The following is a 23,909-nucleotide window of genomic DNA, read 5'->3' on the forward strand; positions in this document are numbered from 1 at the left end:
TATAGGACAGCCAAAATAATGAAAGTTTAAGAGCATTTTATTGATCACTGGCCAGAACTGAGCCCCATCAGACCTGGGGATCAGTGCCAAGTAGTTCAGAGACACATATTTATAGAAAAATCTACAGAGGGGTTCTTTGAAGCATTCATTATAACAAGAGAATTCCTTTCCCACAGGAGGTAAAGGTCATCACATTTAAGAATTCCATTCCCAGACAGGCAATAAGACAATATTTCTTTATGTTTATCAAGTTGTCAAAGTCTTAGGTAGTAGGTAAGGTTTTTAGGCAGCATATCTTGGGGTGTAAACCAGTAAATACCATCTGCATTAGGATGTGAAAAGCTAGCAACATAGTTCTGACTGCAGATAGAGTTTCAAACAAAGATAATGTTTCTCATGGTCTCAGGGCTGTCCTTCCACTTCAGAAGCTACTTTGGGACCAAAAAGATTTTCTTTGATTTCTGTTGGAGTTTTTTATTCTTTAACATCTCCCCACACTAAAAAGAAATTTTATGTGTGTGTGTGTGTTTGTATCTGAAATGGGTTTTTTCCTGCCTAGACTTGTGATTGCCATTCTCTAGAGAACTCTCTGGATGTGCTTCAGGACCTGTTCTGTAATTTAGAGAGCTGAGAGGTGTACAGCTGCCCACACTCATCCAACAGGATGTGTCAGAAGCAGGAGTAGAAGGCAAGTCTTCCTGATTCTGTAGTTACATGTTAGCCCCAATATCATGGACACATTTCAGGTTTTTTGTTCTTCTTCAAATGTGATTTGCTTGATGTGAAAGGGGAAATTGGAGAAGTAAGATTATACACAGAGAGATACACACACAAATATATGCATACATATATGCATGCATTATTGTTCAGTGATTTAGTTGTATCCAAATCTTTGTGACTATTAACCATTAACTCTTTTTTCTTTTCTCTGTTATTTTCTTCTTCAGTGGATTAAGTCAAACAGACATGCATGCACATGTGTGTTTGTGTATGAAATTAATCTTTGAAAGTATTTATTAAGTGCATACTATGTGCCAGGCACGGGAATATGTTATAAAAAAAAAAGTCCCTACTCTCTAGGAGCTTGCATTTGATTGTGGAAGTCAATAAATGTAAGCATGTGATGGTGAGGTTTGGCTATGAAAGTAATTTGAATGGTTAATATATCCATAGGGCAATTCATTGACATGAACTTTCCAGATCTGGAGTATGGGTGTGGCATAAGACCAAACACTGATGGGCTCAGTCGGGCTAGTGATCAAAAATATTCTGGAATAAGGAGAGCAGGATTTCTGAGGAGGAGCTGGAGAGCTGGGTCCGAAGCAGGCAGCAGAGGATGAAGGTGGCCAGTGACATCCATCTGCTCCCCCAGGACCCACATCCACATAGACATACATACGTGCACCCACCCACCCACCCCTGCACACAAAGAGAGGCAAGCCATTATTTGTAAGGATTGAGCTTGTGCTTTCCTTAGTACAAGAAACTCAGAGTTGAGAAGAATCCCTCTACTGAGGCAGGTCAGCCTTTCTTTGAAATTTATGCACTTAAAAGCAGTGCAGTGGACTTAGAGGTAAGTGGCTTGGCAGGAGTCAGTGACTAGGATGTATTATTGTCAGATTTCCATACTCAGGTCTTCCATAAGACCAATTTATTCAGTATGTGACACTGACTCTCAAACATATAAATTCACTTATTATGCATAAAAGGCAGTATGCATATGGAAACCTATATGTATGTTCTATGAAAAAGCTTTTTGAAAATGTAATTTCCATGTTGTAATGGAAGACTCTGGGGCTCAGGGCAGATGAGCCATACTGTCTGCTTCAAGCTCATATGCATAAAAAAGAGAAATAAAATACGAAAGATTTGCATCAAAAGCACTTGATTCATGAGTAACTCAGTTAAGAGTAATTAATTTAGAAATAAAACCTTTTCAAATAAAAGATATGGAGATGAACTTTATGAGCAAAACTACAAAACACTTTGCATACATATTAAGTCTGATCTAACCAAGTGGAAAAATATTAAATGCTCTTAGATTGGGCGAGCAAATATAATAAAGATGACAATACTACCTAAATTAATCTATTTATTTAGTGCTATACCAATCAGACTCCCAAAAAACTATTTTGATGACCTAGAAAAAATAACAACAAAGTTCATATGGAAAAACAAAAGGTCAAGAATTTCAAGGGAATTAGTGAAAAAAAAAATCAAATGAAGGTGGCCTAGCTGTACCAGATCTAAAATTATATTCTAAAGCAGCAGTTACTAAAACCATCTGGTATTGGCTTAGAAATAGACTAGTTGATCAATAGAATAGTTAGATTCAAAGGACAAAACAGCCAATAACTTTAATAATCTAGTGTTTGACAAACCCTAAGACCCCAGTTTTTGGGATAAGAATACATTATTTGACAAAAATTAGTGGGAAAATTGGAAATTAATATGACAGAAACTAGGCATTGACCCACACTTAACATTGTACACCAAGATAAGGTCAAAATGGGTTCATGACCTAGGCATAAAGAATGAGATTATAAATAAATTGGAAGAGCATAGGATAGTTTACCTCTCAGACCTGTGCAAGAGAGAGGAATTTATGACCAAAGAAGAACTAGAGATCACTATTGACCACAAAATAGAAAATTTTGATTATATCAAATTGAAAAGTTTTTGCACAAACAAAACAAATGCTGACAAGATTAGAAGGGAAACAATAAAGTGGGAAAACATTTTTACAGTCAAAGGTTCTGATAAAGGCCTCATTTCCAAAATATATAGAGAATTGACTCTAATTTATAAGAAATCAAGCCATTCTCCAATTGATAAATGGTCAAAGGATATGAACAGATAATTCTCAGATGAAGAAATTAAAACTATTTATAGCCATATGAAAATATGCTCCAAATCATTATTAATCAGAGAAATGCAAATTAAGACAACTCTTGAGATACCACTACATACCTGTCAGATTGGCTAGAATGACAGGGAAATATAATGTGGAATGTTGGAGGGGATGTGGGAAAACAGGGACACTGATACATTGTTGGTGGAACTGTAAACACATCCAGCCATTCTGAAGAACAATTTGGAACTATGCTCAAAAAGTTATCAAACTGTGCATCCCCTTTAATCCAGCAGTGTTTCTACTGGGCTTATACCCCAAAGAGATACTAAAGAAGGAAAAGGGACCTGTATGTGCCAAAATGTTTGTGGCAGCCTTGTTTGTAGTGGCTAGATGGTGGAAAATGAAAGGATGCCCATCAATTGGAGAATGGTTGAGTAAATTGTGGTATATGAACGTTATGGAATATTATTGTTCTATAAGAAATGACGAGCAGGATGAATACAGAGAGGACTGGCGAGACTTACATGAACTGATGCTATGTGAAATGAGCAGAACCAGGAAATCATTATATACTTCAACAACGATACTGTTTGAGGATGTATTCTGATGGAAGTGGATCTTTTCAATAAAAAGAGCTAATTCAGTTTCAGTTGATCAAGGATGGACAGAAGCAGCTACACCCAAAGAAAGAACACTGGGAAATAAATATAAACTGCTGGCATTTTTGTTTTTCTTCCCAGGTTATTTATACCTTCTGAATCCAATTCTCCCTGTGCAACAAGAGAACTCTTCGGTTCTGCACACATATATTGTATCTAGCATATACTGTAACCTATTCAACATGTAAAGGATTACTTGCCATTTGTGGGAGGGGGTGGAAGGAGGGAGGGGAAAAATCAGACAGAAGTGAGTACAAGGGATAATGCTGTAAAAAATTACCCTGGTATGGATTCTGTCAATAAAAAGTTATTTTAAAAAAAGTTATGGAGATGAATTGGGTTTGCTAGAGTGTTTTTAGAATAACTTTTTAAAGATTAATTTTGTTGAAGATTCAATCCACTCATGCTATCCAGTGATTCTCATTTGAATGAAGGGAAAGAAAATGTCAATGAAAAGCAACCTTGGCATTGGAACAAAGGAGCTAATCCTGTCTACCTGGTCCCTAGTTCATTTTATCAGCAGTGAAAAAGTTCCCAGTGGAAATCCCCCAAACCCAACACTGTTAGAGTTGGACGAGCTGGGCTGACTTCCTGGCTCTCCCCATTCCTTGCTTGGCTCATGGCAGGAATACTTTTTCATGTCTTTCATCATGAAAGATTTTTATTCTTCATCTATGGGGCTTTGGGGAAGCATCATTGAAATAAAACACCTGAAAGTTCTTTAAATAAAATGATAATAATGGGTTATTGTTAGTAGTATAAAGGCATCTAGGTGATACAGTGGATAGATGACCTGGACTGAAGTCAGTGATGGTCATGATGAAGTGCTGAGATGAGGCAGAAAGAGCATCAGAACTGACAGGGGAGAAGCAAGAGAGACTTCCTGGCAACATATAAAAACACTATCTTATGGTTGTTGTTGTTTAGTTATGAGTGGTTTACCATTCCCTTCTACAATTTATTTTACAAAAGAGGAAACTAAGATATTAAGGGTTAAGTGAGATGGCCAGGCTCACATAGGTCTAAGGTTGGATTTCAGCTCAGGTCTTCCTGTCTCCAATCTTGTCCCTCTATCCACCATGACAACTGGTTGCTCCTTAACCAATCAACATTTATAGAATGTTGTTCCATTACTGCAATTAAGACAATTGTTTTGATTAGTCTTAGTGAACTAATTTTTTTTCTTTTGTTTTTAGATTCTTTGTTGTAAGATATAGCGCTTTGAAAGGGGGGGATGTAAGCCAAGTATAAAGAAAAGATAGCAATACAATCTGTCCCCTTTTTAAAAGACAGTATTAAGCAATGGAATGGCCAGAATTGGGGTCAGTATTCAAATTTCACCTCTGACTAAATGACAGCAACAAGTAACAAGTTACAACTTCTCAGTGCTCCCCCCAAAACTTGCCAAAGCTCAGTATCATGAAGGATTTGTTGATCCACATTGGTGAAGGGATTTCCCACATTTGTGAAAAAAGAGGTCTGAACAGCAAAATAAATAATCAAAGCTACAAGCAGTATTAGTTTAAATCTAATGTCAAAAGATCTGAGTTCATATCCTTTTCTGCTATTTCTTTTCTATGTATACTTTGCAAATACTCACTCTCAATGAAACTGTGTCCAGAGTTGTGAATTTTATTTTCCCAGGCCCTTTTTTCTCTAAATACTCTAATCCTACTGATACTAGACTAAGTTTTTCTTGTCTAAATTGGACCTTTATATATATAAAATGTTAAAATACATAATTAGCTTGAATATTCAGACTCTGGCAGCTAAGGGTACCATTTGAACTGATCTAACCAATTGAGCTGCTTATAATAAGGATGAGATGTGATCTCAGGATAAATGATTTTTAGCATCATAATAATATCACTCAATCCAGTAGATGAGCTAAATTCCACAAACAATTCAGGAAAGTTTCCTATGTGACACAACCAGTTTTTTCTCCCCCCCATGCATACACAAAGCATAATCAGACCAAAAAGCATCCTCAGCAGTTTCTGGGGGGGGAACCCCCTTGCCTTGTTCTTTATTCCTGTTCCCTGTCATCTCATGTAGATCAGTCACTATAAGAAATTACTCAATTTAATACTCGTGTTTTCCTTATCTTAGAATAACCATAACCTTCCCAGCCTTGGAGGCCCCCAATAGAACAATTGTTGGAGCTCAAAGATCATTTTTCTTTTTCAGTATAATCATGGAAAGGACCTCAAAGACAAGGCAGTTTTCTTATGCTACAGATAAGGGTTTGGAGATCTGATGAGATGGAGTGCCCAGGAACAGTACAAGTGACAGGAGCCCTCAGATGATGAATATCTATCTGACCTTACTTCAACACACACACACACACACACACACACACACACACACACACACACTGAGCTCTTCCTCTCATTTCTTTTATATCCAATCCTTCAACTATGTAGTCCTTTGAAAGCAGATGCAGGCAAGGAAATCTATATACTTAAACTTCTCTCAGTTCTCTAATTTGGGACAAAACCTCAACTTTTCTTGATGATGACTTGAATTCCTGATGCTATACATGGAGCTGCTTACGGTGACATCCTCCCATATAGTCCCACATGCACATTAGACATGACTACCAAGAATCTCTCTCAAGAATCCTAGATTCCTGAGCTGGGAAGGGGCTTCTAGAGGAAAAGGCTTTCTTCTTGCTTTTGAGTATTTCATGTGTCTACTTTTCCTGATGGAGGAAATGCTGTTTTTCCTTCCAGAAGAAAATTTTGCAGATTTCTTTGGTCCCATGTTCTCTCAGATGTATAGCTAGAATTTTATCTTTTTAAAAATTTAAATCTCATCCTATGCAGCATAAGATAAAAGCTGAGCTTTCTGACCATATTTGCCACTTATCAATTATTGTCTTGTACACATAATTTCTCTCTATTTCTATTCCCTCATTGATAAATGAGTAGCAATATTAGATTGCTCACACCAAAAGATTGTGGAAGGAAAAGCCCTCTGTACATGAAAAATTCTAACTACTAAATTAAAGTATACATGAAAAAGTCTAATTAATAAACTATTCTTCTTCTTCTTCTACTTTCCAGTCCACAGTAGGAAAGGATTTTCCCAGCCATTCTTCAAAAGTCCCCTGCTTGCATAAAAAACATAATTCTGATATCCTCTCACCTCTACACTTGATGGTGTTCACCATATCCTTAGGATGCCATTTCTCAGCCCTGACAATTTCCTCAAAGCTAATGGATGTGATGAAAGCTGAACTGTAATGCTATACACAGTCTCTTACAAGCTCCTTTGTGTTGGTGGTTCTGTTTCTGAAGTTGCTGTCCCTGCTGTCCAAGTCTTTGGGGAGACCCCTTTGCCCTACAACTAACACTTAATCTGAGCTTTGTTTCTTTGGAGAGTATCCTGGCTCTAGACCCACAGAAATATGGCCTTTCCTGCTGAGATCACTGTTGGCTTGTATATCTACCAATGAAAAGCCACAAGGGACTAGCATGATGTGGCCTCACTAACCAAAAGATTAAAGATAGCATATTAGAGAAGGACACCACTTGAGAAATCATCTTTTTCAACCGTTTTATCCTACAGTCATAACCACTAACTTCTGGGGAGAAGTGGCTAGTTGGCTTAATACATTAGGTTTCTGATGGATTCTAAATTACAAGCACAGTGCCTTCCAGACAGTCCAGTTTCGTGTTCTTCTCAGTATTGGGAAGGTTGGAATTTTAAAATTGAAAGTTACTTCCAGGATCATTTAAAGAAAGATCTATAGGTAACAACCCCCATATGTGGACCAGCTGTGGAATCTGCTGCTCCACAAATCTAACAGGGGTGTTGCAGCCCTTGACATTTGGGGTTTTCTTCTTCACATAATAGTGAAGCTGAAGCCACAAAAGAATGCCATTGCAATGCTTTTGAACAAAGGGACTTTTCCTTTTAGTTTGTCTTCGATCCCTTGGCTGTTAATCTGGGGAAGACTGTGCAGGAAGATTCCTGCTCAGAGTCACATGTTTAAGTGCATAAAGTGAGATACAGAATACTATAAAAGGTATCATGATAGTGCAATAGAACAATACAAACCAGAGCAAACACGGTGATGTACTGAGAATTCTTGAGAGAGAGAAGATTGTAATGGGGACAATTAGAATAAAGATATTAGGGGTAGTCTTCACTTTTTAACTAATATGACAATCCAAGATGGAGTAATAAGCATGGATCATAATGATAAATGAGCAATAGACAGATTGTCAATAATGAATGGTATATGACCAAATTTAAATCCTAGTCAACAATCATAAAAATATGAAATGTACAAATATTCAAATAAAGAAGATGAGACTAGATTGAGAAGGTGCCAAAGGGAAGGAAAGTGAGGGAGTGAAGGTGAGTGGGTGGAGAGAGTTGAGAGAGAGAAAGACAGAGACAGAGAGATACAGAGAGAAAGAGGGGCAGAGACAAACAAAGACACACAAAGAGACAGAGATAGAGATAGAAAGAAACACACAGAAAGAGACAGAGACAGAAAGACAGAGGTAGAGACATAAAGCGAGAAAGACAGAGAGACAGACAGATAGAGAGAGCGAGAAAGGGAAAAAGAGAAAGAGATAGAGACAAAGATAGAGGTCGTCAGATAAGAAGATAGGCAAGGAGATAAAGAGACAGAGACAGAGAAATAGAGAAAGTTGGAGACATATGGAGAGAGACAGAGACACAGATACAAAGAGAGAGAGAGAAATACAGAAAGTGAGAGAGATATAGACACAGAGAAAAAGAGATAGAGATATTCAGAGACAAAGACACAGAGAAGAGCTCAGAGCCACAGAGACAGAAAAAAAGAAATAGAGGCATAGACTAACAGAAATACACATGCACATATATTATACACAAATACACACATACATACCCATACACAGTCATACACACACACACACACACACACACACCAATTCTAACAGACATAGAGAGACAGAGAAGCAGCGGCAGAGAGATGGTCACAGATGAAGGGAGAGAAAGAGACAGACAAAGACACAGACACAGAAACAGACAGACAGAAGCAGGTAAAGAATTGAAAGTGAATAAAAGCTGCAAAGACAAGCTACTGTTTCTTGGCCCTGAGAACGTGTCCTTGGCAGCAAACAGGACTTGCCTGGGGTTCAGAATTCTCCTGGATCACTAGACTCCTCAAGTTCTCCACCTCTTTAATGGAGAAGTCCAATCTAGAGCATTACTGCCTGAATCTTGCTCCTTTCTCACAGGTTACACAAGAAAAAAAAAAGATAGGTGGTCTCCTAACTTCTGTACTTTCACAGAGGTAAAGAAAGGGGGAATTAAGTTAGGGTCATATTGACCAGTGTCTTGGAACTTTCTGAGGACCTTCCCCCAAAAAAGTATGGAAGCAAAAATAGTACCTTCCCTCTAACAAGAGATGATGAAGGTAAAGGGCCCACAAGTACTGAGTACTTCTGATAATTCTGGTACCAAGTTCAACTTTTGTCTCGTGCCAGCTCTATTTTCAAAAGGATTCAGGGTCCATCATTTTGGAGTGTCCCATCTCCAGAGGGCCAGCCTGGAAGGGACTCTGACTGCTAGTAAATGAAGGGCAATCTAGCTCTTTCTTCAGGTTGCGTATCATTGAATCAAGGAACTCCTGTGTTACATTTATGATAGGAAAGTGTTCCCCTCATCTGTGATTCACAGGCAATTAGCCCAGATTTATTGGAAACTGGGAGAAAAGGCTGAGAGAGGACTGGGCTCATTCCAGTACTCAACACTCGTAAGGGTCAACCATTTCCTCTCAAATCCTTAGAGTTAGAGACCAACAGGATGTCATTAATGGCATTATCAATGAAAAAGGAAGCTAAGGACACCTCATTAAACCCTCCAAGTTTGTGGGAACAAAAACACACAAAGCAAATTTGACAGTAGCAGATAACATACATTAGGATTTTATGCATTTTCATAAATTGGTGGATGATGCCAATGAGGGCCAGAGAATGGGAATGACATAACCAAGACACAATATCTTACTGAAAATAGACATGGATTGGAGCTCAGAACTCCAATTCCCAAATTCAACATCCCTTTCACTGAAGGAATAAATTGTGCCTATATCTAAACAAAGGTCACCTTTTAGTTAATTTGAACATGTTTTTGATATCTGGACTGTGGTTTAAATATGAAATGATAGATGCCTGAGATGGATGGTATCCATTAACCAGGCATGGCAAGAAAGAATTTATTTAGGTTTTTCCCACTGGATGCAAAGGTATGTTAAACTTCAAGGAAATGAAGGAGAAATGTTCTTCCAGATGTCCACAAACCTTGATATCCCAGGAAATGGATAAAATGCAAGAAGTAGGGAGTTATAGAGGTACATAGAAGCTCCCAAGTATGGCAGGAGTGACATATTCTTCCCTCTTCTCTAAAAGTTAGGCTAATTTCTTCTTTAAAAAATAGAGAATCTATTCTCAAGTCTTGGTTCAGAAGTCTAAAGGTTCAAACTGTTATTATCACTTCCAGGTCAGCTAGGTATAAAGCACAGGGGAGCTTTATCATGACAAGTCATTCAAGCAAGGATACTTTTGTCAATTAAATAAATTCAAGATTATTTTAATGCTTGTCCTAGGTGAATACCCTTCTCCCATAATAATCTTATAATAATAAAGTATATCCGTTTTAGTTAACTATAGAATGTCCTATGACATTCTGTCTTATGAATGCTTTATTAACTTATGAGTGTCTCATTTTGTTCTTATAGCAAACTAATAAGACCAATCTGAGTAAAGCCCAAACTGGATCAGGAAAGAAGTCAATACCAAAATCTTTGGTCTCTACTGACTATAAACAATCCCATCAGTTTAGTAAATAAGCAAAATTAAGCAGAGGCCACAATAGGAGGCAAATTTGACCTCAAATATTGCTGACATTTAGGGGGATACAATGAAATGGATGGAATGAAAGTTTTCAAAATGTCATCTGGAAGATTTTATACTCTCTAATTTCAGAATAAGACTCTGTATTTTCACTATAATACTAAGATCTTTCAATCATTGATATGGCAAATGTCAGTAGTTATAACCCACATAAACAAAAGATCTTTGGAGATGGCGGTCCTCAATGGTTTTTTAATAGTGTAAAAGGATTTCAAGGGCAAAATATATACTATTTCTTGTTTCAAAGGAACAGACTAAATAAAGGATGGTGATAAAGTTCCAGTGTAGATTCACACGAAGAAATTCAGTGCACAGAATAGAAAAACATAGTAGAGACCATTTGGTAGAAGATTCCTGAAATATACCACTGCCTATTTGGAAAGAAAGGAGACTTTAAAAAGGACTTTGGGAAAGAGAATTCAATTTTTGGGAGATAAACAATGGGAAACTAAGTGATTTCCCATAAAAGGAGAACAAATGATGGTATATGAGTGTAATACTATATGACTGAGCTTTAACAACAAAGGAGACAGTTTCAAAGAAATTGAAGATGTGTAAACTGATGAAGAGGAAACTAAACAAATGTGGCAGAATAATTTCTTTTTCTTTTATTTTTCTAATTTTATACTTTTCTATAATTGTACTATAGAGATATCTCACAACATCATGGTAGGGAAATACAAATATGTGTCTGCATTCAATATACACATAAATTCCTTTTCTGAAAACCAATCCTAAAGGGACTAGAAAGCAGAATCAGAGTATCTTAAATTTCACTTAAGTCATTAAGTGTAGAATAATTTCCAAAATAACAATAACACTGCTAATACATTTAATTGAAACCATTAAGAATTGTGATCATCAAAAAACCAGCCATGATTTGAAAATACTGGTGATAAAGAATTTCATTCACCTGTCAACAAAATAGTGATTAACCAATTACACAGAATGTGAAACACATTATTGGATTTGGCCAATTTTCTGATTTATTTTTATTAATTTTTCCAAGTTGCTACAAAAGTTTGAATACTTGCTTATTTGTTTCTGGGAGAACATATCAGAGAAAAATTATATATTAATGGAGAAAAATAATATTTAAAATAATGTTAAGCAGGTTTCGTGAGGTGGATGTTGAAAGCTATCTATGCATATGTTTTGAAAATAAAAAGCATTGTAAAAAGAAAAAAGGATAGAAAGAAAAAAATATAAAAATAAAATAATGGTTAATCACGATTGATGGATGAATACACTCAGTGCCCTAATCTGTCCTATAAAGAAGTTAAGCTATGTAACTGGTAAGATTGTTTATGGTTCTGTTTCTGTGACTTTATGTCCCCAGCTATGCTTTTTGAAATAAGGATTTTCCAAAGACCCTCTGGAGAGCTCCCAACACCTCCTTATTTCTCAAGCTATAGATGATGGGGTTAAGCATAGGGGTGAGGATGGTATAGAAGACTGCCATGTTCTTATCCTCTTCTGGGGAGCGCAGAGATGGAGGCCTTAGATATGTGTACACAAATGGGCCATAGTAGAAGGTAACCACAGTCAGGTGGGTGGAACAAGTTGTGAAAGCTTTCTTCCTCCCCTGTGTTGAGCGCATGTGGTAAACAGCATAGAGAACCCGGCCATAGGAAGCCATGATACCAATGAAAGGGACCAAAAGAAACAAGCTGGTGCTGAAGAGTACCATGTACTCATAGGTCCAGGTATCTATACAGGCCAGAGGCACCATGGCAGGAATATCGCAGAAAAAATGGTTAATGACTCTGGACTTGCAATAGGGCATATAGAGTATATATGTTGTATGGAAAATGGAATTGATGAATGCAGAGACCCAGGACCCAGCAATCATCAGCAAACACATTCTCTTGTTCATGACAATAGCATAATGGAGGGGACGGCAAATGGCTACATAACGGTCATAGGCCATGGATGCCAGGAGTAATCCTTCAGCACCTGCCATGGTTAGGAAGCTGACACTTTGGAAAGCACAACCTACTAAAGAGATAGAATTGTTCCCAGACAGGAAGTTGATGACCATCTTGGGAACTGTACTGCAAATGTACATGAGGTCCATGAGGGAGAGCTGACTGAGTAGGAAATACATAGGGGTGTGGAGATGGCGATCCATCCAGATGAGGAAAATCATGGTTGAGTTACCCAAAAAGGCAATTAGGAAGATGAGGATAACCAAGAGGAAGAGAAGCAGGCTAGTCTTTGTTGGTGGAAACAGCCCCATTAAAAAGAAACCAGTGGTGGTTTGATTCCATTCCTCCATAAAGAACTTTCTAAATTATTTTCCTGAAACATAAAAGAAATAAATAAGAAGTGAAGTGCCCAGATGACAGAAAATATAGGCCAGTCAAAATAATGAAAGTTTAAGGGCCAGGACTGAGCCCAATCAGATCTGGGGATCAGTGCCACGTAGTTTCAGAGACACATATTTATAAAAAAAAATCTACAAAGGGGTTCTTTAAAGCACTCATTATAACAATAGAATTCTTTCTATCCCATTTAAGAATTCCATTCCCAGATAGGCAATAAGACAATATTTCTTTATGTTTATTAAGTTGTCAAAGTCTTAGGTAGTGGATAAGGTTTTTATCTTGGGGTGTAAAACAGTAAATACCATCTGCATTAGGGTGTGAAAAGCTAGCAACATAGTTCTGACTGCAGACACGAGTTTCAAACAAAGATAATGTTTCTCATGGTCTCAGGGCTGTCCTTCCACTTCAGAAGCTACTTTGGGGCCAAAAAGATTTTCTTTGATTTCTGTTGGAGTTTTCTATTCTTTAACATCTCCCCACACTAAAAAGAAATTTTATGTGTGTGAGTTTGTATCTGAAATGGGTTTTTTCCTGCCTAGACTTGTGATTGCCATTCTCTAGAGAACTCTAGGTGATGAATTCCCTCTCTCAATGTGCTTCAGGAGCTATTTTGTAATTTAGAGAGCTGAGAGGTGTCCAGCTGCCCAGACTCATCCAACAGGATGTGTCAGAAGCAGGAGTAGAAGGCAAGTCTTCCTGATTCTGTGCTTACATGTTAGCCCCAACATCGTGGACACATTTCAGGTTTTTTAGTTCTTTTTCAAATGTGATTTGTTTGATGTGAAAGGGGAAATTGGAGAAGTAAGATTATACACTGAGAGATACACACACAAATATATGCATACATATATACATGCATTATTGTTCAGTGATTTAGTTGTATCCAAATCTTTGTGACTCTATTAACCATTAATCACGTGTGTGATTGTATATGAAATTAATCTTTGAAAGTATTTATTAAGTGCATACTATGTGCCAGGCACTGGAATATATTAAAAAAAAAAGTCCCTACTCTCTAGGAGCTTGCATTTGAATGTGGAAGTCAATATATGTAAGCATGTGATGGTGAGATTTGGCTTTGAAAGTGACTTGAATGGTTAATATATCCATAGGGCAATTCATTGACATGAACTTTCTAGATCTGGAGCATGGGTGTGACTTAAGACCAAACACTGGTGGGCTAAGTCGGGCTAGTGATCAAAAATGTTCTGGAATTAGGAGAGCAGGATTCCTGAGGAGCTGGAGAGCTGGGTCCAAAACAGGCAGCAGAGGATGAAGGTGGCCAGTGACATTCACCTGTTCCCCCAGGACCCACATCCACATAGACACACATACATGCACCCACCCACCCACCCCTGCACACAAAGGCAGGCAAGCCATGATTTGTAAGGATTGAGCTTGTGCTTTCCTTAGTACAAGGAACTCATACAAGAACAATTCCTCTACTGAGGCAGATCAGCTTTTCTTTGCAATTTATGCACTTAAAAGCAGTGCAGTGGACTTAGAGGTTAAGTGGTTTGGCAGGAGTCAGTGACTAGCATATATTATTGTCAGATTTCCATACTCAGGTCTTCCATAAGACCAACTTTATTCAGTACATGACACTGACTCTCAAACATAAAAATTCACTTATTATGCATAAGAGCCAGTATGCATATGGAAACATATGTGTATGTTCTATGAAAAAGCTTTTTGAAAATGTAATTTCCATGTTGTAATGGGGCTCAGGGCAGATGTGCCATACTGTCTGCTTCAAGCTCATATGCTTAAAAAAGAGAAATAAAATATGAAAGATTTGTATCAAAAGCACTTGATTCATGAGTAACTCAGTTAAGAGTAATTCATTTAGAAAGAAAACCTTTTCAAATAAAAGATATGGAGATGAACTTTATGAGCAAAACTACAAAAGACTTTCCACACAAATTAAGTCTGATCTAACCAACTGAAAAAATATTAAATGCTCTTGGATTGGGTGAGCAAATATAATAAAGATGACAATACTACCTAAACTAATCTATTTATTTAGCACTATACCAATCAGACTCCCCAAAAAAACTGTTTTAACAACCTAGAAAAAATAACAACAAAGTTCATATGAAAAACGAAAGGTCAAGAATTTCAAGGGAACTAATGAAAAAAAAAATCAAATGAAGGTGGCCTAGCAGTACCAGATCTAAAATTATATTCTAAAGCAGCAGTTACTAAAACCATCTGGTATTGGCTTGGAAATAGACTAGTTGATCAATAGAATAGGTTAGATTCAAAGGACAAAATAGCCAATAACTTTAATAATCTAGTGTTTGACAAACCCTAAGACCCCAGTTTTTGGGATAAGAATGCATTATTTGACCAAAATTAGTGGGAAAATTGGAAATTAATATGGCAGAAACTAGGCATTGACCCACACTTAACACTGTACACCAAGATAAGGCCAAACTGGGTTCATGACCTAGGCATAAAGAATGAGATTATAAATAAATTGGAAGAGCATAGGATAGTTTACCTCTCAGGCCTGTGGAAGAGGGAGGAATTTATGACCAAAGAAGAACTAGAGATCACTATTGACCACAAAATAGAAAATTTTGATTATATCAAATTGAAAAGTTTTTGTACAAACAAAAGAAATGCAGACAAGACTAGAAGGGAAACAATAAACTGGGAAAACGTTTTTATAGTCAAAGGTTCTGATAAAAGCCTCATTTCCAAAATATATAGAGAATTGACTTTAATTTATAAGAAATCGAGCCATTCTCCAATTGATAAATGGTCAAATGATATGAACAGACAATTCTCAGATGAAGAAATTAAAACTATTTATAGCCATATGAAAATATGTTCCAAATCATTATTAATCAGAGAAATACAAATTAAGACAACTCTGAGATATCACTACACACCTGTCAGATTGGCTAAAATGACAGGGAAAGATAATGTGGAATGTTGGAGGGGATGTGGGAAAACAGGGACACTGATACATTGTTGGTGGAATTGTGAACACATCCAGCCATTCTGGAGAACAATTTGGAACTATGCTCAAAAAGTTATCAAACTGTGCATACCCTTTGATCCAGAAGTGTTACTTCTGGGCTTATACCCCAAAGAGATACTAAAGAAGGGAAAGGGACCTGTATGTGCAAAATTGTTTGTGGCAGCCCTGTTTGTAGTGGCTAGAAGCTGGAAAATGAATGGATGCCCATCAATTAGAGAGTGGCTGGGTAAATTGTGGTATATGAACGTTATGGAATATTATTGTTCTATAAGAAATGACGAGCAGGATGAATACAGAGAGGACTGGTGAGACTTACATGAACTGATGCTAAGTGAAATGAGCAGAACCAGGAGATCATTATATACTTCAGCAACGATACTGTTTGAGGATGTATTCTGATGGAAGTGGATCTCTTCGATAAAGAGAACTAATTCAGTTTCAGTTTATCAAGGATGGACAGAAGCAGCTACACCCAAAGAAAGAATACTGGGAAATAAATATAAACTGCTTGCATTTCTGTTTTTCTTCCTGTGTTATTTATACCTTCTGAATCCAATTCTCCCTGTGCAACAAGAAAACTGTTCGGTTCTGCACACATATATTGTATCTAGGATATACTGTAACCTATTCAACATGTAAAGGACTGCTTGCCATCTGGGGGAGGGGGTGGAAGGAGGGAGAGGAAAAATCAGAACAGAAGTGAGTGCAAGGGATAATGCTGTAAAAAATTACCCTGGTATGGGTTCTGTCAATAAAAAGTTATTTTAAAAAAAGTTATGGAGATGAATTGGGTTGCTAGAGTGTTTTTAGAGTAACTTTTTAAAGATTAATTTTGTTGAAGATTCAATCCACTCATGCTTTCCAGTGATTCTCATTTGGATGAAGGGAGAGAAAATGTCAATGAAAAGCAACCTTGGCATTAGAACAAAGGAGCTAATCCTGTCTACCTGGTCCCTAGTTCATTTTATCAGCAGTGAAAATGTTCCCAGTGGAAATCCCCCAAACCCAACACTGTTAGAGTTGGACGAGCTGAGCTGACATCCTGGTTCTCCCCACTCCTTGCTTGGCTCATGGAAGGAAAACTTTTTCATCTCTTTCATCATGAAAGATTTTTATTCTTCATTTATGGGGCTTTGGGGAAGCATCATTGAAATAAAGCACCTGAAAATTCTTTAAATAAAATGATAATAATGGGTTATTGTTAGTAGTATAAGGACATCTAAGTGATACAGTGGATAGATGACCTGGCCGAAGTCAGTGATGGTCATGATGGAGTGCCAAAGTGAGGCAGAAAGAACATCAGAATTGAGAGGGGAGAAGCAAGAGAGACTTCCTGGCAACATATAAAAACACTATCTTATGGTTGTTGTTGTTCAATTATGAGTGACTCTTTAGGACCCCAAGTGGGGTTTCTTTGGCAAAGATACTGGAGTAGTTTGCCATTCCCTTCTATAATTTATTTTACAAATGAGGAAACTGAGATATTAAGGGTTAAGTGAGATGCCCAGGCTCACATAGTGTCTAAAGTTGGATTTCAGCTCAGGTCTTCCTGTCTCCAATCTTGTCCCACTATCCACCATGACACCTGGTTGCTCCTTAACCAATCAACATTTATAGAATGTTGTTCCATTACTGCTATTAAGACAATTGTTTTGATTAGTCTTAGTGAACTTATTTTTTTTTCTTTTCTTTTTAGATTCTTTATTGTAAGATATAGTGCTTCGGAAGGGAGGGGATGTAAGCCAAGTATAAAGAAAAGATAGCAATACAATCTGCCCCCTTTTTAAAAGACAGTATTAAGCAGTGGAATGGCCAGAACTGGGGTCAGTATTCAAATTTCACCTCTCACTAAATGACAGCAACAAGTAACAAGTTACAACTTCTCAGTGCTCCCCCCAAAACTTGCCAAAGCTCAGTATCATGAAGGATTTGTTGATCCACATTGGTGAAGGGATTTCCCACATTTGTGAAAGAAGAGGTCTGAACAGCAAAATAAATAATCAAAGCAACAAGCAGTATTAGTTTAAATCTAATGTCAAAAGATCTGAGTTCATATCCTTTTTCTCCTATTTCTTTTCTATGTATACATTGGAAATACTCACTTTTAATGAAACTCTGTGTTCATAGTTGTGAAATTGATTTTCCCAGGGCCTTTCTTCTCTAAATACTCTAATCCTACTGATACTAGACTAAGTTTTTCTTGTCTAAATGAGACCTTTATATATATAAAATGTTAAATTACATAATTAGCTTGAATATTCAAACTCTGGCAGCTAAGGATAACATTTGGACTGATCTAACCCATTGAGCTGCTTATAATGAGGATGAGATATGATCTCAGGATAAATGATTTTTAGCATCATAATAATATCACTCTATCCAATAGATGAGCTAAATTCCACAAACAATTCAGGAAAGTTTCCTATGTGACACAACCAGCTTTTTCTCTCCCCCCCCCACGCATACACAAAGCATAATCAGACCAAAAAGCATCCTCAGCAGTTTCCAGGGGGAAAAAAATCCCCCTTGCCTTGCTTATCATTCCTGTTCCCTGTCATCTCATGTAGATCAGTCACTACAAGAAATTAGTCAGTTTACCATCAATTGGAGAATGGTTGAGTAAATTGTGGTATGTGAACATTATGGAATATTACTGTTCTGTAAGGAATGACCAGCAGGATGAATACAGAGAGGACTGGCGAGACTTACATGAACTGATGCTAAGTGAAATGAGCAGAACCAGGAGAATGTTATATACCTCAACAATGATACTGTTTGAGGATGTATTCTGATGGAAGTGGATCTCTTCGATAAAGAGAGCTAATTCAGTCTCAATTGATCAAAGATGGACAGAAGCAGCTACACCCAACGAAAAAACACTGGGAAATGAATATAAATTGCTTGCATTTTTGTTTTTCTTCCCGGGTAATTTATACCTTCTGAATCCAATTCTCCCTGTGCAACAAGAAAACTGTTCAGTTCTGCACACATATATTGTATGTAGTATATACTGTAACTTATTCAACATGTAAAGGACTGCTTGCCATCTGGGGGAGGGGGTGGAGGGAGGGAGGGGAAAAATCAGAACAGAAGTAAATGCAAGGGATAATGCTGTAAAAAAATTACCCTGGCATGGGTTCTGTCAATAAAAAAGTTATTAAAAAAAAAGAAATTAGTCAGTTTAACTTTCGTGCTTTCCTTATGTTAGAATAACCATAACCTTCCCAGCCTTGGAGGCCCCCAACAGTTGTTCTATGGAGCTCAAAGATCATTTTTCTTTTTCAGCATAATCATGGAAAGGACCTCAAAGACAACACAATTTTCTTATGCTACAGATAAGGGTTTGGAGATCTGATGAGATGGAGTGCCCAGGAACAGTACAATTGACAGGAGCCCTCAGATGATGAACTTAGGTTCTGACCTTACTTCAACACACACACACACACACACACACACACACACACACACACACACACACTGAGCTCTTCCTCTCATTTCACTTATATTCAATCCTTCAACTATGTAGTCCTTTGAAAGCAGGTGCAGGCAAGGAAATCTATATATTTAAACTTCTCTCAGTTCTTTAATTTGGGACAAAACTTCAACTTTTCTTGATTATGACTTGAATTCCTGATGCTATACATGGAGCTGTGTAAGATGACATCCTCCCATATAGTCCCACATGCACATTATACATGACTACCAAGAGTCTCTCTCAAGAATCTTAGACTCCTGATCTGGGAAGGGACTTCTAGAGGAAAAGGCTTCCTCCTTGCTTTTGAGTATTTCATGCATCTACTTTCCCTGATGGAGGAAATGCTGTTTTTCCTTCCAGAAGGAAATTTTGCAGATTTCTTTGGTCCCATGTTCTCTCACATGTATAGCTAGAATTTTATCTTTTTAAAAATTTAAATCTCATCCTATGAAGCATAATATAAAAGCTGAGCTTTCTGACCATATTTGCCACTTATTAATTATTGTCTATGTACACATAATTTCTCTCTGTCTATTCCCTCATTGATAAATGAGTAGCAATATTAGATTGCTCACACCAAAAGATTGTGGAGGGAAAAGCCCTCTGTACATGAAAAATTCTAACTACTAAACTAAAGTGTACATGAAAAATTCTAATTAATAAACTATTCTTCTTCTTCTTCTACTTTCCAGGCCACAGTAGGAAAGGATTTTCCCAGTCATTCTTCAAAAGTCCCCTGCTTGCACAGAGAACATAATTCTGATATTCTCTCACCTCTATACTTGATGGTGTTCATCATATCTTTAGGATGCCATTTCTCAGCCCTGATAATTTCCTCAAAGCTAGTGGATGTGATGAAAGCTAAACTGTAATACTATACACAGTCTCTTACAAGCTCCTTTGTGCTAGTGGTTCTGTTTCTGAAGTCACTGTCCCTGCTGTCCAAGTCCTTGGGGAGATCCCTTTGCCCTACAACTAACACTTAATCTGAGCTTTGTTTCTTTGGAGAGTATCCTGGCTCTAAACCCACAGAAAGATGGCCTTTCCTGCTGAGATCACTGTTGGCTTGTATATCTACCAATGAAAGGCCACGAGGGACTAGCATGACATGGCCTCACTGACTAAAAGATTAATGATAGCATATCAGAGAAGGACACCACTTGAGAAATCATCTTTTTCAAACCCTTTATCTTATAGTCATTGACACTAATTTCTGTGGAGAAGTGGCTAGTTGACTTTCTGATGGATTCTAAATTACAAGCACAGTGCCTTACAGGCAGTCAAGTTAAGTGTTCTTCTCAGGACTAGGAAGGTTGGAATTTTAAAACTGAAAGTCACCTCCCGAGAAAGAAATTTGTGACCAAAGATGAACTAGAGACCATTACTGATCACAAAATATAAAATTTTCATTACATCAAATTAAAAAGCCTTTGTACAAACAAAACTAATGCAAACAAGATTAGAAGGGAAGCAACAAACTGGGAAAACATCTTCACAGTTGAAGGTTCTGATAAAGGCCTCATTTCCAAAATATATAGAGAATTGACTCTAATTTACAAGAAATCAAGCCATTCTCCAATTGATAAATGGTCAAAGAATAAGAACAGACAATTTTCACATGATGAAATTGAAACTATTACCACTCATATGAAAGGGTGTTCCAAATCACTATTGATCAGAGAAATGCAAATTAAGACAACTCTGAGATACCACTACACATCTGTCAGATTGGCTAAGATGACAAGAAATAATAATGATGAATGTTGGAGGGGATGCGGGAAAACTGGGACACTGGTGCATTGTTGGTGGAGTTATGAACAAATACAACCATTCTGGAGAGCAATCTGGAATTATGCCCAAAAAGTTATCAAACTGTGCATACCCTTTGATCCAGCAGTGTTACTTCTGGGCTTATATCCCAAAGAAATACTAAAGAAGGGAAAGGGACCTGTATGTGCCAAAATGTTTGTGGCAGCCCTATTTGTAGTGGCTATAAACTGGAAAATGAATGGATGCCCATCAATTGGAGAATGGTTGGGTAAATTGTGGTATATGAAGGTTATGGAATATTATTGTCCTGTAAGAAATGACCAGCAGGATGAATACAGAGAAGCTTGAAGAGACTTACATGAACTGATGCTAAATGAAATGAGCAGAACCAGGAGATCCTTATATACTTCAACAACGATACTGTATGAAGATGTATTCTGATGGAAGTGGATTTCTTTGATAAAGAGACCTAACTCAGTTTCAATTGATCAGTGATGGACAGAAGCAGTTACACCTAAAGAAAGAACACTGGGAAATGAATATAAACCATTTGCATTTTTGTTTTTCTTCCTGGGTTATTTTTACATTCTGAATCCAATTCTCCCTGTGCAACAAGAGAACTGTTCAATTCTGCACATAAATATTGTATCTAGGATATACTGCAACATATTTAACATATATAGCACTGCTTGCCATCTAGATGAGGGGGTGGAGGGAGGGAGGGGAAAAATCAGAACAGAAGTGAGTGCAAGAATCAAAACTGTATTTCCTGTAATTGCTACCATAAAAATGATGAGAATAAGTGTTAAGAATAAGAATCCATACTGATTTCGATGCAATAATCCTAAAAGAATGAAATCTTTAGGAAAAGTCTGATTCTTTTCTTCCCACATCGGTATTATTTCACTTTTTCTACCTAAAGTCCAAAAAAAAAAAGTTTTAGAAAAAGAATACTGGATAAACACAAAGCCCAAGACTGAGTCTGTGGCTAAAAATCATTACTATCATAAAAGTCATTTCATTTTCTTAGGTCAATAAATTTCAACTCAAAGAAATAAATCAAATAAATCGCTTAAATTAACTGAGACTTTGAGATGATCAATTCATGGTTCAGGTGCTGAAAAAAATGGCTCATCTTCATTCATTATCCTTTCTTAGATGATTTCTTATCTTGATAAGTCAATAGGAAACTGATACAGCCTCTCAAGGCCTGGTCTTCCCTCCTAATTGAAGAGCAAGAAACACATTCCAATGCAATGAAGAGATCAGAAATTAATGGATCCTTGGGAGGAGAACTATTTGTATTGGTGGTTTTGTCTACTTTAAATCTCTCTATTCTTGCTTTGCTTTCAAATGCAATAGTTTTAAAAAATGAATAGGTTAATATTTATAATATCAAACAGGAAACAAAGTTGACCAAATTAATATTTATTCAGGAATCCAAACTTACAAATCCAAAGTTACATATAGATATTGCCCCAAAATATCATGATCAACTATGTGATAGTACTGGCTAAAACAAAAGTAACTCTTAGCATCTAGGCTTGAAGAGCAAAGATATATCCAATAAACTGCCTAAATTTCAAAACCAAAAATAATTTTTGGATAAATCTTCACATCTTTCATATCAAAGGTCATTTGATAAAAAAAGGAAGTCAGGGTCAGTAAATATAAAACATAATAACCATTTGCTAGCCTTCATATTGAATTTAAAAATAGATCTAGTTCCTTTGGTAAGACCAAGATAAGAAAAGTAGATTTTAAAAAATGATATAGCTACATAAATTCTTCATTCAGCATTATTTAAATCACTCATCATCTTAGTTTTGTCTTGTCATTGGACTTTCAGTGCTCTGGACAGATTGAGGCTCATGACTTTTTGAAACTCTGAATTATTCAAATTTAATTCAAGCACAAGTCAAGTCATTGCCCTGGGATGTCATTAGTCCTCTTTGAAAATAAAAGATGAACAACATCATTTGGATAAATAAATTCAGAAAATTATTAACATGGGAGGGTAAAGACTAAATAATGGAATTGCTGGATCAACCAGGGTATGCACAGTTTCATAGAAATTTGGACATAATTCCAAATTGCTCTCCAGAGTGCTCGGATCGTTTCACAATTCCACCAACAATGCATTAATAACCCAGTTGTCTCACATCCCCTCCAAAATTTATCATTACCTTTTGCTGTGATCTTAGTCAATCTGAGAGGTGTGTGGTGGTACCACAGAGTTATTTTAGTTTTAATTTCTCTAATCAATAGTGGTTAGATCTCCTTTGAATTTCAGGATGTCTAATTTGGTATTTAATTGGGGCTTTTTTATTTTGTTCTCTTCCTGGCTTTTTTATTTGCATGCCCAATTCATTGATCTCTTTCTCTCTTTTTTCAAGTGAGGGCTTTTTTTGGGACAGCTAGATGGGAGAGACATGGACATGTGTATAGACAGTAGGAAATGAACTAGTAGACAGGAAGAGATTGAAAATTAGGGATAGCATAAGGATAACAGAGGGAGATAGTCTGTTGGAGGACACAGTAAAGAATGTATTTCTTGAGTGTGTAGGGGGATTAAGTTTAATAAAGATTAAAGCTACTTCATCATGTGAGATAGAGAGAAGAAGGAGATAGTTGGAAAAGGCATAAGAGTAATATGCAATAAGGTTGAGGAAAGAAAATGAAATTTCTTACCTCATTTTTTTTCTGCAAAAGATGAGACAAAGCTCTCAGCTGAGATGGAGAGAACATGGAGAGCCATGTGAGACTTAAGGATGAATGAAAAATTTTGAAAGAGCCTTTGGGGAGAATAGTATTGTATGTGAGTAGGCAGATGTAGTAGGATATCCTGGTAGCACTGAGGGTCCAGTTGAGATTGCAAGTCATTTACATGTTGTTGCCCTATTCAGAATGGCCACTGGAGT

The 23,909-nt window shown here is 37.0% G+C and overlaps 1 protein-coding gene across 1 annotated transcript; it reads right to left on the minus strand.

Annotated features, from left to right (window-relative positions):
- Positions 1–11,766: 11,766 nt before the first annotated feature.
- Positions 11,767–21,881, minus strand: LOC127557591 (olfactory receptor 2L8-like). The gene is made up of 2 exons (XM_051990900.1): positions 21,731–21,881; positions 11,767–12,560 (listed from the first exon to the last, which is right to left on the minus strand). The coding sequence occupies exons 1-2, from the start codon at positions 21,879–21,881 to the stop codon at positions 11,767–11,769; spliced, it is 945 nt and encodes a 314-aa protein (XP_051846860.1).
- Between the last annotated feature and the right edge of the window lie 2,028 nt (positions 21,882–23,909).

Source organism: Antechinus flavipes, chromosome 3 (assembly GCF_016432865.1).
Source record: "Antechinus flavipes isolate AdamAnt ecotype Samford, QLD, Australia chromosome 3, AdamAnt_v2, whole genome shotgun sequence".
NCBI classification, from domain to species: domain Eukaryota; kingdom Metazoa; phylum Chordata; class Mammalia; order Dasyuromorphia; family Dasyuridae; genus Antechinus; species Antechinus flavipes.

Bases quoted from the DNA above. Each gene is read 5' to 3' on its own strand.
- LOC127557591 (XM_051990900.1), bottom strand. From the start codon at position 21,881: ATGTGGGAAGAAAAGAATCAGACTTTTCCTAAAGATTTCATTCTTTTA. The intron at 12,561-21,730 runs CTTCTGTTCTGA...TTTTCCTCATCT, and splicing joins AGTTTTGATTCTTGCACTCA to GGATGGATCGCCATCTCCAC.